The sequence below is a fragment of the Gobius niger genome (assembly GCF_951799975.1).
Source record: "Gobius niger genome assembly, chromosome: 9".
In the NCBI taxonomy this organism is placed as follows: Eukaryota; Metazoa; Chordata; class Actinopteri; order Gobiiformes; family Gobiidae; genus Gobius; species Gobius niger.
In genome coordinates, this window is record NC_136860.1 from 15273343 (window position 1) to 15293778 (window position 20436).

At 41.8% G+C, this 20436-nt stretch overlaps 1 protein-coding gene across 1 annotated transcript; it reads right to left on the reverse strand.

Annotated features, from left to right (window-relative positions):
• Window positions 1-1690: 1690 nt before the first annotated feature.
• Window positions 1691-5672, reverse strand: tbr1b (T-box brain transcription factor 1b). The gene is made up of 6 exons (XM_079563186.1): window positions 4843-5672; window positions 4382-4536; window positions 4128-4249; window positions 3568-3726; window positions 3343-3404; window positions 1691-2576 (listed from the first exon to the last, which is right to left on the reverse strand). The coding sequence occupies exons 1-6, from the start codon at window positions 5484-5486 to the stop codon at window positions 1769-1771; spliced, it is 1950 nt and encodes a 649-aa protein (XP_079419312.1). The 5' UTR covers window positions 5487-5672; the 3' UTR covers window positions 1691-1768.
• Window positions 5673-20436: the final 14764 nt, after the last annotated feature.

Genomic DNA, 20436 nt, shown 5'->3' on the forward strand with positions numbered 1-20436 from the left:
TTATATAAAAACAACGTCACCCTTAAAAAAAAGAAAAAAAAAAGAAAAAGAGGTAGTAATCCTTATATGTTGTACGGTGCTGTTTTCACATCTAGAATTGTGTTTCTGAAATAAGTGAAGGCCTAAAACGCTCATGTGTCGCCATCTAATGCATGGCAAAAGAAGTGCAGGTTTACAGATGAAGCTCATAGTTTTTCTTTTTCTTTCCGGCTGTCGCGTCTCGTTTTGTAATATTGTTCAATTACAATTATTTTTCTATGTTTGATCTGTAAGAAAAAAAAAAGAAAGGTGCGCGAGGTGGTAAGAAAGCGTAACGTCTGATTACGCACGAGTTGAGAAAGCGTCTCCATTGACCGACCGTAAAGGCCTTGTCATTTTCACAAAGCAATGCCTCATATTTGATCACACCGACGTATGGTAAGAAAAAAAAAAGAGAGGGAGAAATAAAAACTGAACAACAAAAACGTCCAGTAGCTAAATGAAAAAAGTTTCTTACAACCTGACTGACAAATGATTGATTAAAGGGAAACTCGTTCGCAATATGATACAATATGGCCCTAGGCAATTCTATTTTACGTATGTTATTACAAAGCATGTAGGTCCTATAGGCAGGTGAGCTGGTGCGTGGCGATGCCAAAGCCGGAGACTGCATTTCACAACAACGAGAAACCGCATATAGGCCTAAATATAAACAGGCTATGCAGTCAGGCAACAATAACAACAACAGCCCCTCACATTGTGCCGATCGAAATAACATGCTGATTTTAATTGGCATAACTTTTCAGGCAAAGTCGGCCATAGACAAGTCATCTCATTTTATCTTTTTTTTTTTGCGACTCTGATGGAGTTTCGCGTTTGTTTCTTTTCTCCGCTTGCCCCTTGTTTTCCTCCAATCAGAACCGTGCAAAACAGGCGCGCGCAACCACTAGGCCTAATCTGCACTGTTAAAGAGCTGTTGCTGCGTTTGTTTACATTAATTCACATTTGCTGTTTGTAACTTTGGCCCGTATGATCTTTTCTTTTCTTTTCCTTTTTTTTTCTTTTTTTTTAGGCGTTACGCGATTTCAAAGTCGTTTATTCTGTTTTTACAGCACATTACAGCAGATACAGAGGTTTCCACGACAGCAGCTATAGGCTATGAAAAAAGAACGCTCAAATTCAGGAAAATATAAAAAAGACCCTAAGCCTACAACCAACATCTGTTTACGCACACGTATCATACACAGAGATAAATAACGCCTCTTGGTGCCTACAGCTTTCATAAAGTACAAAATACATCATTTCCCCAGACAAGGAGTATTCGTCATTATATGCTACACAGGAACATCTTTTAACGCAATGGACTAACAGTTCGCTACTGAACATAAATCTGTACATCCACCATGGCCAGATGTTATATACACTTTGTCCATATTTATTACAGTGTTTAGACGCAACAGTGAGAGAACAAGACGTCAGGCCTCGCGCAGAGTGCGGGCAGACCGCAGTGGAAGAATGTACATTTTGGCCATGAACTGCGCAGCGCAACGTTCATTTTTTGTTTTTTTGTATTTTACAGTAGATAGATAGATAGATAGATAGATAGATAGATAGATAGATAGATAGATAGATAGATAGATAGATAGATAGATAGATAGATAGATAGATAGATAGATAGATAGATAGATAGATAGATAGATAGATAGATAGATAGATAGATAGATAGATAGATAGATAGATAGATAGATAGATAGATAGATAGATAGATAGATAGATAGATAGATAGATCTTAGCTGTGAGGATAAAAGCTATAGTAGCCAATGTCCTTTGTACAGGCTTTATCACACTCAGACTTTAGCGGGGACACTGTCTCTGGGACAGGGGTAGCAGAGGGGGAAATCCTCCGCCTTTTGGCCTGTTCAAAGATCCCAGAATCACTGGAGTCTATGGACTTGATGGAGGACGGTGTCTCTATCCAGCTGGGCTCAGACATGTCTTTAGGTTTGGGCTCCTCCGAGGCTCCGATGGGAGATCTGTCTGTGGTCACTGAGTCCAGGCCTTCCTCGGACAGGTAGCTCACCCCTCTCCCGCTCAGGGAGTTGGCTGGCCAACAGGAGAAGACCGAGCCGGACTTGTACTGTGGCGGCGTGCGTCCGCCCCAGCCCGAGGGGTCTGCGTAATAACCCAGAGCCCGGTTGGAGCAGCCTGCAGTTGGCAGCGGGAGGGCCTTCACTCCGGCCGCCGCGTACGACAGCAAGGTGGCCGCGTTACCGGCAAAATCCGCGGCGTCGTATGCCGAGGCACCGAAGTCCAGTCGGTTGTTGGCAGGGGTGACAAACCAGCGCTGCGGGGGGGTGGCAACAGGGGGCTCCTCGCTTTGCTGCGGGGACAGCAAGCTGTTGCCGAGTGGGACGCTGCGCTCCGTGCCAGGCCCGGCCCCCACGCCAGGGTGAAAGCGAGATTTGGCATAAGTGCTGACAAACTGGTCCTGCAGGAAGGAGCTGGGCATGGCGTATCTCGCGCCCGGCACGATCTGTGAACGCGGAGAGTCACCCGGAGACGGAGTGAGGCGGTCGATGTCGCAGCCTGTGTACACCCTGCAAGGACAAACAAACAGCTCAGGGACCACGGGAACAAAAGTTCAACAAAACACTTTCACCTTCAACACTAAACTCAGCAGTCTGTAGATGCAGTCATTCAGTGGATGTATGGCTACTACGTGAACAGTTAAATGTTGGCTAAGTCTGAATGAATAAACTGGAATCTACGAGCACATGACACAATATGGAATGGAGCTTTTTTTTTTCTTAAAGGAGCTATATATGATTTTTCTTTTTCTTTTTGTGAGGTAAAAATATTTTTGCCCCATAAAAGTATGTTATAAAAGTAGTAATATGTGAAGAAATCAGCCTGATGCGTGACATTTGCGCCATATTATGATTCGTTGATGTTGTGTTTGGTCAACCCAAATAGTCAGTATGTGACGAAAAGGGGTTTACCGTCACATATTAACGCCAATGGACGGCAGTGACGTAAAAAATACCCATTTCGTCACTAAAAAGGTTCAAAATGAGGTATAGTCCCTTTAAGCCCTTTATGCATAAGCACTCAGGCGTAGAATGGAAAACAAGCAAAATAAGTCAAGTCAGTTTGAAAAGATTCTGTCAGTCAATGAAAAAATGAAACTAAAGTTGGCTAAAAATAGATAAAGAAATTCAAATCAGAGAGATCAAATTTAGCTTTATTATCAATACGTGTAGCCTCTCATTGAAACTGCATTAGCTTCTCTCCAGCAAACAGAAAACATTAGGCTATTGAAGGAAAATGTTGGTTGTATGGTTTATTAAAGGGGAAAGGACTTACGTGTCATAGTTGTCCCGAAATCCTTTGGCAAATGGGTTGTGGTCGATTTTTAATTGTGTAATCTGTCAAAGACAATCGACTTGTTAATAACGTGTGAACCAAAAAAATAAATGTGGAGAACAAATAATTGAAACACTTTCTGTAATCGAATGAAATAATAATTGAACTAGTTTGTGAGAAATAGCTGTAGAAAAATGCTGATGTGTGGATTGCGTGCGCCCGTACGTCTGTGTTCTGGTACGCGGTGACGGCGATGAACTGCGTCTCGGTGAAGGTGAAGGTCTGCACGCGCCCCGGCTGGCTCGTGTCCTCCGTTCCGTCCTCGTTCACTTCCACCACGTGCAGACGCGGCTGATATTTGTGCAGGGACTGAAGCACCACCATCTGTAAGACACACGGACACGCGCGTCACGCCCCGTTTACAAAGACACTGCTCTCACAACAACACGCGCTGGGCTCGTTTACGCACGGACTTAACGCGCTCCACACGCGCAACAGGCGAAAGGATTACTGAGAAAATGGAACAAAAATGTGTCCCGTAGGGAGAAAAAAAGACAATAGTGGTTTTAAATATAAAGCGCAATGAGTTTAGTTCGTTTTGGGGAAAAAATGTTTTGCAGGTTTTTACGCACAAAACATCCACAGTGTTTTACATTTTCTCTCAGAACAAAAGCTGCATTCGTTACACATAGAAGTTGACAAAATTGCAGCTTCATGGCACATAAACATCAAGATTTCAACGAACAAAACAAAATAAAAATAAATGAGAGACATGAAGCACGTACCTGACCAGTATTGTTGGATGCGCCTTTATTATTAGTGAGCTTTAGTTTTCCAAAGGAGATTTCCTGACGCATCCAATGAGCCCCTGTGTTTGGTGAGTCTGGGTGCATGTAAACTCTGTTTCCTGGATTAAAAAAAAAAAAAAAAAAAAGAATCAATATTTTGTTAAATGTGAAAAATATAAATTCAGTTTAAAATGATAAAAAATAAATACATTTGTAAAAGAATATTGTTTAAAATAGGCGCATATTCCTACCTACGACATTTGTATCTGCTTTCCCACACGGAACCCACTTCCCCCCCTGAAAGCGCCAGTGATTTGGATCCGCCAGAATCACATCCACGAAAATGTTGTAGTGAGCGGTGGGGTCCAGGCCAGATATGTTAAAGCTCAGAAAGGGGAACATTCGTCTGTGGGGAAAATAGAAAATTTAAAATGTATAAATTAAATGTTATAAACACTGAATAAAAAAAGACAAACAAAAAAACGAATATGCCACGATACACTTCTGCCAAATCCGAAAACAAAGAAAAGCAAATAAAAGGCCTTCATTTATCCGGTTGTAGTAAAAAAAAAAGAACAAAAACAATCGTTGCGCGTCTTTGTTATTTTTAAAGCAAAAATCCAGATTAATCCGTTCAGTTTAAATTGACTTTAAATCGAGGTAATCTCACCAAAAAAGTCGATGATGCCAAGCCGAGAAAGCGCGCACTTACCGGCCCTGCTTAGTGATGATCATCTCGGTCTGGTGCCTGTGGAACTTGAGCCACAGGGCCCTGTTGCACAGATAAACCTGCGCCTTGCCCGGTACCAGCCCCTGCGCGGAGGTGAACTGGTAGAACGCGCCTCCCTGGTACGCGTGGCCGTACTGTTGCGCGTACGGGTAGCCCGCGGCCGGGTAGCCCTGCGACAGGCTGTTATACGCTCCGTTGGAGAGGACCGGGTGGTGCGCCATGTAGCGTCCGGGGCTGCCGATGGAGAACGCTGGTGGCGCGTGCTGGCTCGCGTACGGGAACATGGCACTCGGTGCTGCGGCGGAGACTGGCTGCGGCTGCGACGGAGAAAAGATGCACCTTTCAGCCGCAGATCCATCGAAGTGAAGACCAGGAGAGAGTTTGCCCCTCTGGACGTCCCCCGGCGCGTCCTTGGAGTCGGGGAAATTGTCTGCCTCTGACTGATTCGTCATCTCCCTGGAGTTTTTTTTCAGAGGTGAACTTCCCTCCAGGTTGTCACTCGCAGATAGAAGAGGATGGTCCTGCAGCGGAAGCTCTGATCCATCCGAGCTCGAGAAGGCACTGCCCACATTCATAAATTTCTTGGAGAGACCACTCGACGGTGACAAGCAATTCTCCACCTGCATGGCTCTATGAAAGAAGCCACTATTAGATCAACCTATATCGCACGCCTTTCCCAATCTTAACGCGGGGGGAAAACGCCTTGCTATACGACTTGAAGTAGCGATGGCGGCAAATTAGCCAATTGACACCATCCTGCAATCAGGGAGGATTTTCTTTCCATCACTCTCTCCGCTTTAATGAAACGAGCCGTGCCATTGGTTAACTCAAGGTTGTAATTTAATTAGACAGCTCTTAATTAGGACAGCGCCGTGAGCAAAGTGAGCTGGTTGTAGTATGACACAAACATATAAAATTGTATTAACTCGAGAGGAGGAGGGGGGGGATAAATAAAAGAAATGCCGCACAAGAAGAAGGACCTCTTGCGTTATTTACCTATTTATTCGTGTTATTTATCTATTTATGCGCCATGAGTGCCAAAGGATGTCTGCCGCAGCAGCCAGGATGTATTATTAACGCACCAAGAATGACAGCCCGTGACAGGCAGTGCATCTGATGCCTTAAAATGTTTGTGATATAGCGTGAAATCATAGCGTCCCTCTGAAGATGTGTTTATCAGTCCCAAGGCTACTAAATATTTGATCGTGAACCGTGGCACCGGGAACAGCCACGTTACATCTCGCACAAGCGCTCGCGGGTCTCGCTTGGAGCTACAAATTTGAAGATTTCCAAAGAAGCTAAAGCCACACTCTGTAACATTTTTGGCAAATAAATATGATAAGTTTTATTTGTTTTAATGCTGAGGGAAATAAAAGTATGCTTTGCAGGCTCGCTTCTCCTCCTAACCTTGACCGAGTCCTACATTTTCTCCGGTTCGGCTTTACCCAAATCTAAAAGCTTCTTGACCTGAGAGCGTAAGTGTAACGCCTCATTTGAAAGCTAAGGCCTAAGCTTTCCTCGTTTTTGTGGTCACATGTTCGTCGTGTTCGTCACGTGTCCCTCACGTTTTTGTCACTTTTTCATGGCGGTTTTTGTTACATTTTTGTCACGTTTTTTTCCACCACTTTTTTTACGCCACGTTTTTGTCACATTTGTGTCTCTTTCTTTTCGCTTGTTTTTGCCACTTTTTTGTCACGCATTCGTCACGTATAGCTTTGTTATGTTTTCGTCGCTTTTTTGTCATGGTTTCTGTTACATTTTCGTGACTTTTTTTTACGCCACATATTCTTCATGCTTTTTTTTTTTTCCGGCAAACTTTCGTCACATTTTTGTCACATTTTTGTCAATTTTTTGTCTTGTCCTTGCAGCTTTTTGGATACGTTTTCGTCACATTTTCATCACGTTTTTTACGCCACGTTTTTTACGCCACGTTTTTTTGTCACGTTTTTTGTTTAATTTTCGGCCAACTTTCTTCACATTATCGTCACATTTGTGTCTCTTTTTTGTAGCTTGTTTTCAACGCTTTTTTGTCACATTTTTTGCTACATTTTTGTGACTTTTTTTACGCCACATATTCGTCGTTTTTTCTCCCCCGTAAAACTTTTGTCACATTATCATCACATTTTTGTCAATTTTTTGTCTTGTCTTTACGTTTTGGTCACATTTTCGTCATAATTGTGTCACTTTTTTCTTGTTTTTGCTGCATTTTTGTCACGCTTTCGTCATATGCTTTTGTTTTCGGCGCTTTTTCGTCATGTTTTTTGCTATGTTTTTGTCACGTTTTTTGTTGTGATTTCAAAAAAACACAACAGGTAAAAGGCAAAGTGGACTCACAACTTTGCTGAGAGCGGGACGTCACCACTTGTGTCCGTGGAGCCCCCGCTGCTTTGCTTGGACCAACTACATTTGCTCCTCTTCCAAATTATTATGAAAACCCACTGAAAATAATAGCATTGTCTTTAGCTGATCATTAGAACTTCTGCTTGTATATTTTTTTATTTATCAGAAACATACAAGTTGAATGTTTGGGTTTAATCAAATCACTGGTTTAGATAAATAAAATAAATAAAACCGTTTTGATTTGTTGCTGTTTTTTTTGTTGTTGCAGATTTTTGCAGGTGAATAGAAAAATGCATGGAAATGGTGTCTGGCAGCTATAACCAAGACTTGGACACTTCTCCGCATTATGCTTTGACAAAATTGTGACCAAGTTAACTGAGCAGTTCACAGGTAAGGCATTACACACAGTCTATGAATATGTTGCCTTTGAAATGAGGAGCAATAGTAACGATTCATTTGAAGACACGACTAAAGCTCACATTTTCATGAACAAATAACTCAAAGTGAATTGTTAAATCATTCAGACTAATGGGACTAGTGTGACTAAAATAATGGCCAAATGATGATTAATAACAGGCAGTGGGGGAGGTTTTCTTTCACTTTTGAGTGGGATGCAAAATGTTGAACACAAAGTTTGATTGTGAAAATGGAAATTGTTTTCGAGGGGTCCATCCAACTTTTATTGTGTGTCAATGCGGACCAGAAGGCCAAAATGGACTAAAAGGTCATTATATTAACCGATAGGTAAAAAAAAATACAGTAACAACAAAACAATAAGACATAGATCAAACATCTATTTCGACCCCTTAAAATACATTGAACTAATTGTTGTTTTTTGAAGCTTTTGACTTGATTATTCTCCTTATCTCTCATCAAACCCTATACCTGTAGTTGATTTATTTAACTTATATCATGGCTGATCCTGGGTATTCAAACCATCTCCTTCTCAAGAGCTCCATGGCTCACTTCCTTGCTGATTTGAATATTAGTTATGCTTTCACAATCATTTTGACTGCCCCAAAAATCGCACTACTCTTGGGTTAAGGTTGGGGATATGACCCAAAACAAAGCAAAAAAATGTTTTCCCCCTCATTGATCTGCCCATATTTTGATTCTGTTTGTTTTGTGGCTCGCTTATCAGTTTAACCATGAGCATTTACCAAAAATCTCTTTATAAAGCATTATTGTTGTCATAGGTTTGTGCTTACGTATGGCCATATCCCTGTATTAGTTGTTGATTGTCGACATATCACATGCATATTGCTGTTTGCGTTTTAATCTGATTTGACAGGAACCCTACACTGGCCTATACAGGAAGTTAACCAAACTATACTGCACACTTACACTGGTACCAATGCCCGCTTCTTACATGGTTCTGTCACATGAGCGCGGTTAATTTTTGCCTGGCACATCTCCACACGGCAGCCCCTGGAAGCAACGGCCTGGTTCTTGCATCTAATGAACAGCCAGGGAGCTAACAAGACGGGGTCATTACAGAGCGGGTTATAGGGTCCAGCATCTATTTCAGCGAAGCATGCACGGGCTTGTCTGTGGCCACTGCTCCCTCCTCATTACAGGATTACGCTCCACTTGTACGGCTGATCTTTAATAAGCGTTTGGCCTCGACAAACCAATTGTTGAATCAGGCGTGCAGCCGCTCTCCAGGTGTCCCCCACTTTATCGCTGAGATCTGGCTTATCCCTCTCTATTGGCTTCAGCCGCAGCATCGGACATTAGCCGGGGGTGAGGAGGGGAGGGGGGCGGAGTGTGCCAGTGGCCAGATCTGTCCCACTGGGAGGAGCGGGAGAGAAGAGAGAGGGGAGGCGGTGGGGGTTAGAGACTCAACCCCACACTCTGACCAACTGAGATTTAACCAGGGGCCTCCCATGAAGAGCCTTGTGTTAACTGGCCATGTGCTTGACACCTTGCCAAAAATGCACTTGTCTCAATCAGGGACGGACAATAGAAAGGCAGTACTGCGAAATCAGTCATTCTACGTTCTGTTGTGTGTTGTAATGACTCTGATCTCTTAAATGACTCATCTTCATGCCTGGGAATATAAAATAATTGGTTAGTTATTGGGAAGCCAATTTTATTCAACCTTTTTTTTAGTTAAATTAGAATCTAACCAGGGGCGTGTCCAGACCTTTTTTGCACAGGGTAAAGGGGCACTGGAGCTAGCCCATGTCAAGACTATTTGCAAAAATGTTCTTGCTAAAGCTCATATGCTCTTGGCCGGTTCTCCATATACAGCATGTTATAACTCTGGTCCTATTATGTTGTTAGTAAAATTGATTTGAACTTGTAATTGACCCCAATTATACTGCCCATAAGTCCCTATGAGAGGGATGATGATAGAAGTAGCCAATCAGATTCCAGGGAGCAGGCCACCACCCCCTGTAGAGCTCAACAGCCCCGCCCACTTCGTTTCCTTTGGCCAGTGCCGGAAGTAAAAAATCCCAATAATTTCTTCCATTTACTTTCCAAGAAAGGAGAGAGTTTAAGGTTTAAGCAGCTAATTAGCTACAGTATGTGGCAACACATTGACATAAAACAATTTTAAAGGGATGCTGTGTAACATTTTGGACGATACTGTTGCCATTAGTAAAAAAAAACATGCTCCTAATGACCAGCTCAATACAGAAAATGCTATTACTGCAGTGGGTGATCAAAGAATAGACCTGGATGAGGATCTAACCTGTTTCAATCTCAAATTCTGCTGACTTTAGTCACATCTCCATGGAGACGAGCTGGAGGCGTACCCACTCTCGGGAAAGTTACAGTCATGTCTCGGGGCATGACTGTAACTTGCCGCTCACGGCAAAGGTACATGTCTGTTTGTACATTTATGAGGTATTTTTCAATAAAAATATCTGTCGTAAAATAAATGCTTGTATTTCAATTTGAAAATTTGAGTAAAATTCTTCGCAGTGTAGCTTTAAATGAAAGATTTATCCAAAACTTTATAAACCAAAACCGTAAGCATTTTACTGTTTAAATGTCCTCTTCTTTCTGCGTTTTGGCCATAGCTGATTAGCCTCCGTCATGCATTTAAACTCTTGAAGCTGTGATAATCAAATTATTTTGTATGAAAGTAAACATCTTTCGGCATCATCTCCATTAAATGCAGCATTTAGGACAGAAAAACAGACCCTGTGCGCTGCTGTGTGTCTTAATATATATTAAAAAAAGCTAAATTAGCACAGCGTTAGCATTGGCGGTCTGCCCCGTCCCGTTCACGTCGCGACTCTGTTTCGCTATAAACTCTGGCAGAGACGTGCTTCTAATCATCTCAAAGGCGAGAGGTAGAAATGTGTCAAGGCAACAGCTGACAGGTTTTACTCCCTCCAACTTTCACAGTGTTATTCAGGTAGTGTAACCTTCATATTTAAATTTTCAAGTCATTGGGGGGGGGGGAACACTGGCTTCTGGTACCAGTGAAGGAGTGGAAGTGGGCAGGACTGTTGAGTTCAATACTAACATTTCCATACATTTTATATCCAGCCACAAGCTTTTCTGTTTTTGAGGTTAATTAACTTATTTTGTTACTGATTGGATATCCAGGTATAAATGCATATTTCATAAGCAGACTATTAAAGGCACTCGCAACTGCAACATTTCTAAGAAAAGTTGGCCATATATACAGTGTAGCCACTAGTAATTCTGTACTCAAACATGAAACAAACAGCCTATTCCTCCAAAATGGAAAGTTTAATTATGCAACACAGAGTAAAATAACCAAAAGGTAATCACAATCTCTCTCTTTTTCCCATGTCTTTTCCCCTCCGTTCTAGCATACTGCCGAGCCAAAAGCATGCGCGCTCGTCACCACTCACGTCGCCATCTTTTTTTTATTGTTGTGCCAAAGGAATCTGCTCGCCACCTGGGCCTAATCTAATCAATGTGAATGACAAGGAGAGAAAAAGCCTGAAAGTGAGCACCAGCTTAGGGACTTTACCTAATGCCCAGCACTGTCACTTCAATGATACGATCAGCGCACACAAAATGACAACAAAATTATAGCCAGCAAGGATACCGGGGACACCGCGCGCTACTCCAGTCAGGTGAAATTGCTTCCCCCCCCCCTCCCGACTATGAAGTGGCTTGTCTCTTGTCGGATGGGTAAACATTTCCTTGTCAGGCCAGTAATAAGGAATGAGGCACAAGTGCGCTGAACTAAGAGGATGGAGCCAAGGTTATTTGGGATTCATGACAGGTAGTGGCTTATATTACAGTGGCGCTGAAAATTTCATGGCAACGCATTTAAGATGGCCCCTGACTTATTCATAGGTTGTTTGCCAGACGTCACATCGCAATATCCATCAATACATCAAAATGAAAGAAAAAAAAGTATGCCTCGGGTTCAGAAAGTTTTCATGCACTTTTAATTATTCCCCTTTTGCTATTATCGTAGTCTATTAGTCTAGTAGTTGTATTGGTGAAATTATACTCGGATTGCCTTCAAAACAGAAACTTTACAGCTCTGAAAAAATATGACGCTAGGTGTAGCTGTTATTATTTTATTATTTTTGTATCAACCAAATAAATATGCAGATCTATATGTTTTGTTTTGTTTTTCAATCAAATTAAAGTGATAGTCTGTAAGTTTGCAAGGTGACATTTTAAAGTAAACAAATCAAATCGCTCCACTCTTGAACCAGAAAGCCCGTCTTAGTGAGGAGGAACAGGATTTTCAAAAGTTAACGATCAAGCTCCTCCCCCTCCCCTCCTGATTGGACCTGACAGGCTGGTTCACAGGAAAAGCTCTTCTCATTGGTCGACGCGGGAGGATGCGAGACTCTGATTAGATGCTGAGATCCGGGAAGGAGGGACTTAAACCAAAAAAATATATGTTATTACTTACTTGCAACGGGGTGGTCGATTTTGCTAATTTTTATGAAATTTGTAATACATTTAGACTTCCAGACTATCACTTTAATAGTCAAATGAGCATAGATGAGTATTGGACCCTCACGTTTCAATAACAGTGCGCCTAAATGATTGAGTCTTGGTTGCACTGGTGTAGCCAACCCCAAAAGAAATAGTGAAATCTTTTGAATATCCATAGCATTTTAGGTAATTGGTTCTATCCCTTGTCCAAGACAGCCTCGACAAGAGTACAAAAAGTTTTTTCTAAAAGCATTTTCAGCATCAGCCTTTGAACTTACTGTATGCTGTACGCGCTTTGAAGACCATGAAACCTTACTTCACTGTGGCTGTTAATTACGCAGGCCGACTAATCTGACCCCGTGCTTACATAACCCCCCGCGGTGCTGTGTCTTCTGTCATAGGGAATCAAAGGTGCTCTGACAGAGACAGCTGGGGGCCCCTGCGGTGGGGCGGGCTGGACAGTTGTGGCTTTTAAGCCCTTATTAGGAGCCCTCCCTGGACACACCGCGACACGCGTCCTCAGCGCCAGCGCACTCCTCCACCTGCTCGTTATTGATGTCCAGGCCAAGGCTCGCCACCACAAAGGAAGCCACTCGCAGCAAATTAACCTCAGGACAGGTGATCAACACTCACCGGTGCAGGGGAAGCGTGGAAGACACAGCACAGAGGTTCTATAGGGATCTTTGGAGATATGCCTATTAGGGCTGTAGAGGGAAAAAAAGCTATCTTGGCTCTATCAGAAACTAATTGGAAGGGTTAAGCATTTATTAAGTCACTAATATTCCTGCTGAGTGTAGATTTAAATACATGGACCTTTTGTACATTTGAGAGATATATGTTAGCTGAGTAGACACACAAACATTACAGCTGTATACTGTGATACAAGTAAATATCTATGAAACAGGAAAAAGGACAATACATTTTTGTTGCACTGATATAGTAATATTAACAACAGGTTTAGAGAAAGTAGCACACCAACTTTATGTTAAACAGTTGATACAAAAGGTGCTAAGTAAAACATACTATTAATAAATGAATACTTAAAAGCATTAGACAAACACATCGAGAGAGAGAGAGAGAGAGAGAGAGAGAGAAAAACTGTTAACTAGAAACCCTCACAAATTTCACAAATGTTTCCAACGTGAAATGCGAAACTGGCAAATCTGTATTTTTTTTTAATCACAGGTTGTCCAAGTCTGTTAATGAAGAATATGCAGATAATGCAAACTGTAAGGTAGAAAGTGAAACTGCCTTCATGCTCATCTATACTATGTGGAACAACATGTCAAAGTGGTTTTATACGTAAAGCTAAACTATTGACATTATTCCAAATTTCTTTTCCCGATCCCTCCACCGCCAGACTGTCTCTACTTTGTGTCATCCCCATATCAACTCATATTTACTACTTAATAAGCTCATCATAGTGAATACAAATGCTTTAGATATCGTACCATGCAGTGAGTCATATAAATGTTTTCTGCAGGAAAGTTTATGAACATGAAACAAAGGCTTTTGTCAGATGATTCGACATCATAAACAGTGGCAGCCTGGTAATTAACACTGCGGTTGGTTATGGGAATATAATGCTATATAAGCTGTAGGTTATGCACACATTGCGTAGCTTATGGTAATACAAAGTTACTATAGAAACGCTCTGGTGTGAAATTTGTCTCGTACCTATTCTGTAGGAGTGAGACGTCCTCGGGGTAGATCCCTGAGAGGGTTACCCCCCCATTGTGGATTATCGGGTTTAGCGAAAACAAGGGGAGAATATTTATGTCAAAGTTAGTGGAAGGGCTAACTTCTTTTATCGCCCGCTTCCAGCCTGTTATCAACTGTTTGGTGTGTTGCTAGTCCCTTTAAATTTTTAAAGAGGGCCGTGTGACCCGCCGGAGTGCGTTTGGGCCATTTTGTTACTTCTGCTGCCATGCACAGTCAGACGGTTTGCCGGTTGAGGAGCGGCGCTGCCACTGTCCCCCCAGCAGCAAGCACCCACGGCATGAAAAATTCACACCGGCGCCGACTTTTTAAGGCACTTCACCCGGGAATCAAAGCGACTTATGCCAAACGAATATCATTGAAACGCCGTGATTGCGTGGAGTTGGCTGTTTTTGCTGAAATTATTTATAAAACAGCGCTTCCATTTTAAGAGTGGCCACGCCATGAAGTCCCCTCGAGGTTTATGGAAAGCAACAATAGGAAACTCGAGCGTTCCGTCTATTCGGCGCAAGCTTTGATTCGTGAGACAAGATGCAAACACGCACTAATTACCTTTTCACAGCTGTGCGTGCCAGAGGATGGTTCATCGATAAATAGCTCGACACAATGACGAATTGTAAGTCGGAAAAAATGAGGGAAAAAAACACGATCTGGTTAATCATCATCTTTTAAGGGCACGTGCTGTAAACAAACAGGTTTTTAGAAGAAGAAAAAAAAGAAAGAATGCGAAAATCACAGGCCAGACACACGCACCGAGAAAGGAAAAAAGAAAAAAAAAGAAGATAAATCGGAATCTGCAGAGAAAATATTTGGGGGAGAATCAGAGCAAACAGGCGCCCGCTCGTGTTACAAGAATAATCTTCATTAAAATCGCAGGCAACAACACCAGGCCAACACGCAGCTCATTGGGAATGCAGTGTGAAAAGAGAGGCCCACAGATTATCACTCGACGTTACTCATGTTTAATTTATCCTGCAGCAATATTGTCAAGAGCCCCACCGTTCCAAGGACCGATGAAAAGCAAAGGAAAACGCGAGAGACCGAGATGAGATGGGGCCCCGAAAATAACACAGCGCTCGACCGGGGCTTAAAACGGTGCAAAACGCACAGAGAGCGCGGACGCATTAGAGGCATTCCAGATATGGTTTAGCACAGATTCACAGCAGTGCAAGACAACTCGCAAGGATTGTTAATATTTCAAACTTCTAAATGGGGAAGCAACAACAGGCCATGATACAGGGCACTTAACCTTTGGCTCATTTAAAACTAATCCTTAGAAGATGAAGAAGGGGGAGGAAGGCAACTTTAAATCTAGGCTCGCAATGGAGGCTGAATAGTCTTACATTTAACTATAAGAAGCAAGCCTAAGCCAATTTTCTGTGATCTCGCCGGCGCACCGGTTCCTCCCGCCTCCTCCCCGCGGCTGAGTGAAATGGAATTGCCTCTCACATTCAAAGACAGCTCTGGGAAGGTGATAATAGAGCTACTCCCCGCTGTCTGCAGGCAGGAAATAGGAAAGTGGCATATGGGGCCAGGAACCAAATATGTGACCAGGCAAGAGGGAAGAATCTAAAGGAAAAGGTTAATGATCAGCGCTGAATTCTGCGGGGAATGGAAAAAGCACGCTCACGAGTTGGAAGCGGAGGAAGAAAAAAAGAAAAAAAACAAAAGAAGAAGAAGAAGAAGTGACAGGATTTGTGCGGTCGCATCCACGGCGCTCGGCACAAACAACAAACCAAAGATCAAAAGTTTGGCGGGGAAACTTTTGTTGCCGAAGATACGCAATGCTTGGTTTTCCTCAAATGAGAAGTTGCAGGGTGTGATTCGTTGCATTAGGTATTAAAGTCTGGATATTATTATTACACATTATGGCTCGAGTGCTACTCTAGCTTTGAGTAACATAGAGCAAATTCATTCCAGATTGTGCAATATTGCAGTCGAAGAAGATCATTGGGCAGTTATTGTCATTGAATCTAGTGATTAACTTTCACGATGTATCTTGAAAACATGAGACGACCGACGTGATATTGAGAAGACACAGAAACAAAGTGTCTAAGGTTTAATACAGCAATAGGATAAAGCAGTACCTACATATGATAAAATAATCTATTGTAATGTAAAATGTGTGATATATGTGTTGGGTTAATATAGCACTAAGGATGTAGAGCAATAAAACAAAGAAATGTACCATGGTGTAGATGTTTGTCACTAAAATATGACATAGAATTATGTTTAATCTGTTGTTTCACAAACTTTTTTTAATCCTAAATGACAGAGTAGGTCACTAGAACATTTTTAGTTCTAATCTTGTACAAAGTAAATTCGCATATTGCTAAAAATGTAGCCTCGAAAACGTGTGAAATTGAAAATATACCAAAAAAATCTGGTTCATCAGTCATTTTTAAGTTGTCATTACTCACATTGTTAAGTTACCCTTATTGTTAGGAAGTAAATTCCCATATTGCTAATAACGTAGTCTGGAAAATGTTGTAAGAAAATTAAAATATACCCAAAAAAAACTATTCACCGGTCACTTTAAGTCGTCACTACTCACATTTTCAAGTCACCCTTACTAACCCAACCAATCTTGTTATTTGTAGACATTCAATTATCACATTTAATTCAATATTTAATCTGTGGTCACTAGTCTTGATCCACGTCTTCAAACCTAATTTTCTTGCCCAACCCGGGCTTTTCTCTAGTCTTTTTTTTTTCCCTCCCTCCATTTGATGAGATTGACACCGATAATAAAATAATAAACACGTCGTCTCTGTCCTCGCAGGCTCACCAGTGTTCTGCTCCATGTGTGAAGCACTGGCTGGCGTCCTACTGCTGCATGCGCTCTCGTCTCTCTTTCTGTGGCCCATGGAAGACCCCCAGAGGTGATGTGCTCCCGGAACAACCAGGTGCCTGATACAGCCAGCGCTGAAACACACACTATTGGACACAGATTCAGTTAAAAAAAAAGACCTATTCAATGCATTATTGGGCTTTGTAAACATATTTCCGACACTTTAGGCTTAGTCGTTTATGGTTTATAACTACCCCTTATCCAACTAAAAGTAATTCCGTCCTTATCTCTGAGCAGAAATGCGCCTGGACTCTTCTGCAGGCGAAATGGTGAGTGACAGTTTAAAAGAAGCTACATGTATCTGAAAGAAGTGCTTTTGTAGTGAAGGCAATTTGAGCCCAAAAATGATCAGATCAAATGATGAGTTTGGTGAAAAGGTTTGGACTTTAAAGTTTGGACTTTTAAACATTTTATGCATAATATTGGCTTGCAAATATGGTTTTGTGTTTTATTTTCAGCTACCGGCATGCTAGCAAATCAATGGAACTCTAATTAAAGGCACTGTCGGCCATGTTATAGTAACAATAATAATGCATACGTCTTATACTATACGGCGCTTTACAAGTTGCTTTACAATGTTGTGCATTCACCCCAGATTCAGTAGTGGTAAGCTACACGTTTGTTTACGTTTGTAGATCTGACGGGATTGTGCACTGCAAAGGCGGTGTGACTTAAAACAGGATTACTCAAACCTCCAAGAGTTTAGTTCAATACTATTAGGAACAACATAATAATATGGATACAGCCTTTAAAAATGAAAACAAATTAAAATGCCATGATTACCCAAGCAGGAGCGATACAAAACACAACTTGCATGTTAAAGGGGGGGTATTATGCAAAATTGACTTTTTCAAGCTTTACATCATGTTACTATGTCATTCCCTCATTAAAAACATGCCTGAAGTGTGGCACATTCACGTATTTTTGAGTAATTTGTAAAAACTCAGATGGCGGCCATTTTAGGGATAGCTTTGCCTGAGTGCTCCTTGGAACGCCCCCACCTCCTGGAGACGCCTCTGAGCTTTCGTCACCAGCCGAGTAACCAACCACTGCTCCTCAGCAGAACCCCCTCCCCACTGATGCCACAGACAGTGTGTGGAGGGGGCGTGTCGGAAAGGGTCAGAGGTTCTTAAAGAGACAGAGGCCTATTTCAAGACATTCGCTACAGCCATTTTGAGAGAGCAATTTTATACAAGGCAGTTATTTTAATTTACTGCATTTACAGACCAACAGAAGGTTTCGTCATCATTGTAGTGCGCTATAGACTGGTGCTATGTGATTGAAAAAAGCATAATACCCCCTCTTTAAAGGAACAGGCCACCGTTTTTTCATACTGAGATATGTTCTTACCTGAGCTTAGACGAGTTGATGCGTAACTGTCTGGTCTTTGTGCGTGCCCAAAGAAGAGCTTGGTCACTTCTAACTTAACCCTGTTTGTAGCTATAGGAATACACTGGGAGAGGCCAAATGCTAACAGCATCTTTGGTACGCAGACAGGCACACATCAACTCGTCTAAGCTCAGGTATGAACACATTTCAGTATGTGAAAACAGTGGCCTGTTCCTGAGTTTTTGAGGGAGCAGCTTTGACAAATGCTTCAAATGTTTAGTGGAAGTTCGCATTTTGGGGGCTCCAATGCAAGATGCGTCTGCGGCCTTTAGCCTTTGGCCTTTTGCTTGCAATTATTGAAATATTTCCAACAACGTGCAAATGGCAAGAAAAGTTCAGTTCAGTGAGCACAGTACAGAGAGTCAAAACTGTGTTGCTCTCAAATAAATAATTCATGCATAAAACAAGTAAATACAAGAATACAAAATGTAATTGGGAAAACTAAACACAAACTACTACATGTTGGGTAATACTGTACGGTATATAAAACAAGATAATGTAATGCAGATAATAAGGCGCCCCTAGTGGTGGTGGCGGCTCTATGCATTTGCACGACCTGCAGGGATATAGCACTAAAAACAGCTGGAGTAAAACTGCAGAATAAGCCGTGTTAGGGGAATACAGTGGGTGTGTTATCATAAGGGTGGCTAGTTACATTATCAGCCGGGGGAAATTTTCACCCCGTTACCACACCTCAAGCTGGAGGAGTTTGTGCCCTTTCACCAGCGGCTTTGATTCTCACCAGTTAACTATCAGCTTCATCTAAAGACAGAGAGGCACATTTGAAGCAATTTGCACTCGGTTTGTGCCGCTCCGGAGCTTCCGCGAACGTTTATTGGAAGTTGTCTTTTTAATTATCAGAAGGAATGGGTGACAGGGTAGAAGCAAAGTGGTCACTTACTCACCAAAAGCTTGCACCTGTTGACGCGGCTCGGAAATTATTACAGTCAGAACAGACATTGTGATGTGTTATTTTGCCCTCAGAATTTTTGGGGGGAAATAAGATTAAGAGGATTTGTAAGAGAAGGCACAGTATTAAAAAAAAACGCTTGAGAATTAGGGCAGCAATGGCGCAGTGGGGTCAATCAGGAAGTGGCCATTTGAATCATGTCCTTGGACCAAACACTTTCACACATACGTTGCAGTAATGTGGCTGGTTGTGACAAGGAAGGGCATCCAGCAGAATCACTGTGCGACTTTGTTTGGTGAAAATTGTGACAGAAACCAAGGATAAACGCTTGAATCGTTGGAACTTTCTGTCGGCCAACGTCCTGTCTACACATTGTTTACGTAAATGAAAAATAAATAAACAAGATTAATAAACTAGATTTACAACAAAATCTAAGAAGCTTTGAAAAGTGTGTTTCTTAAAAATTCCTTTAGATCGTGGTGCTACGTTCCCCTTGCTATGTATGTTAGCGTCAAATTAATGTTAGCCTTTAGCTTCAATGCTAAAACAGCTACAGACACAGAAGTATTTACTACGTTTTTTAACATGTTGTAGCCACAGTGATTATCCAACAGCTGCTTGTTTTCTGCCACATACTGTTTAAATTGATCGGATTAAAACACAAACAGGAACACAAACACAGGAACAACACAAACAATTGTCAATCTAGGAAGTTAGCGTTACACAGAGTCTATTAAAGATGCATGTAACTTAACCGCAGTTCATTTCATTGCCGTGCTAGTCACCTTTCATTTGACCAGCATGGTAATAGGATAGAAGCAGCAGGATACTTTGCAATTGCCATTTTCAACTCCATCCATATGAAACAGAGAATAGTTCATTTAAAGGAACTATACTGAGTTTAAAAAATTATAAAATGATGTATTTTCCTCCCCCTACATGTTGCAGCCATGTCCTAATGTGTAGAATGAGCCCAGACCTGTTCACCACAACTGCCTCTAAAATCTTGCACTGTCACTTAATATAGAAAGTGCAGTTACATGTATGACCTGAGGTGGCAGTAGTGAGTATAAAATGGCCAACTTGCATCTAGCCCCTTTAAGCTTTTGAAATACCAAAATATGTTGGTGTGTTTTTATGGACAGACATTCTGTACTCCCAGTGTAGGCGTGATGTAGTCCCACTTAGATCCATTTGAGGCACTTTTTAGACTAAATGCTTGTCTTCATTTGATCTCGATCTCAGCGTGCTCAAACACTTCATAAGGTGGTATTTGGTGTGGAAAGTTTGAGAACCACTGGTCGAGCTAGATGTAGTTGTTATAATATCACTCTATCTTTGGGAGAGTAATAATAATGCAGTAATAATGCAGGACTGTATACAGACTTTTTCTATCAAGTTCATTATGAAATTATATTCCCAGTTATAGAAACACAGTCCATTGATTGATGCAGCTGGACTTGTTCTTGATGTAGCA

Coding starts and splice junctions, on each gene's coding strand:
- tbr1b (XM_079563186.1), bottom strand. CDS start 5,486: ATGCAGGTGGAGAATTGCTTGTCACCGTCGAGTGGTCTCTCCAAGAAA. Junction 4,537..4,842: donor ATCATCACTAAGCAGGGCCG/GTAAGTGCGCGC, acceptor TTTTCCCCACAG/ACGAATGTTCCCCTTTCTGA. Junction 4,250..4,381: donor AGCAGATACAAATGTCGTAG/GTAGGAATATGC, acceptor TTTTTAATCCAG/GAAACAGAGTTTACATGCAC.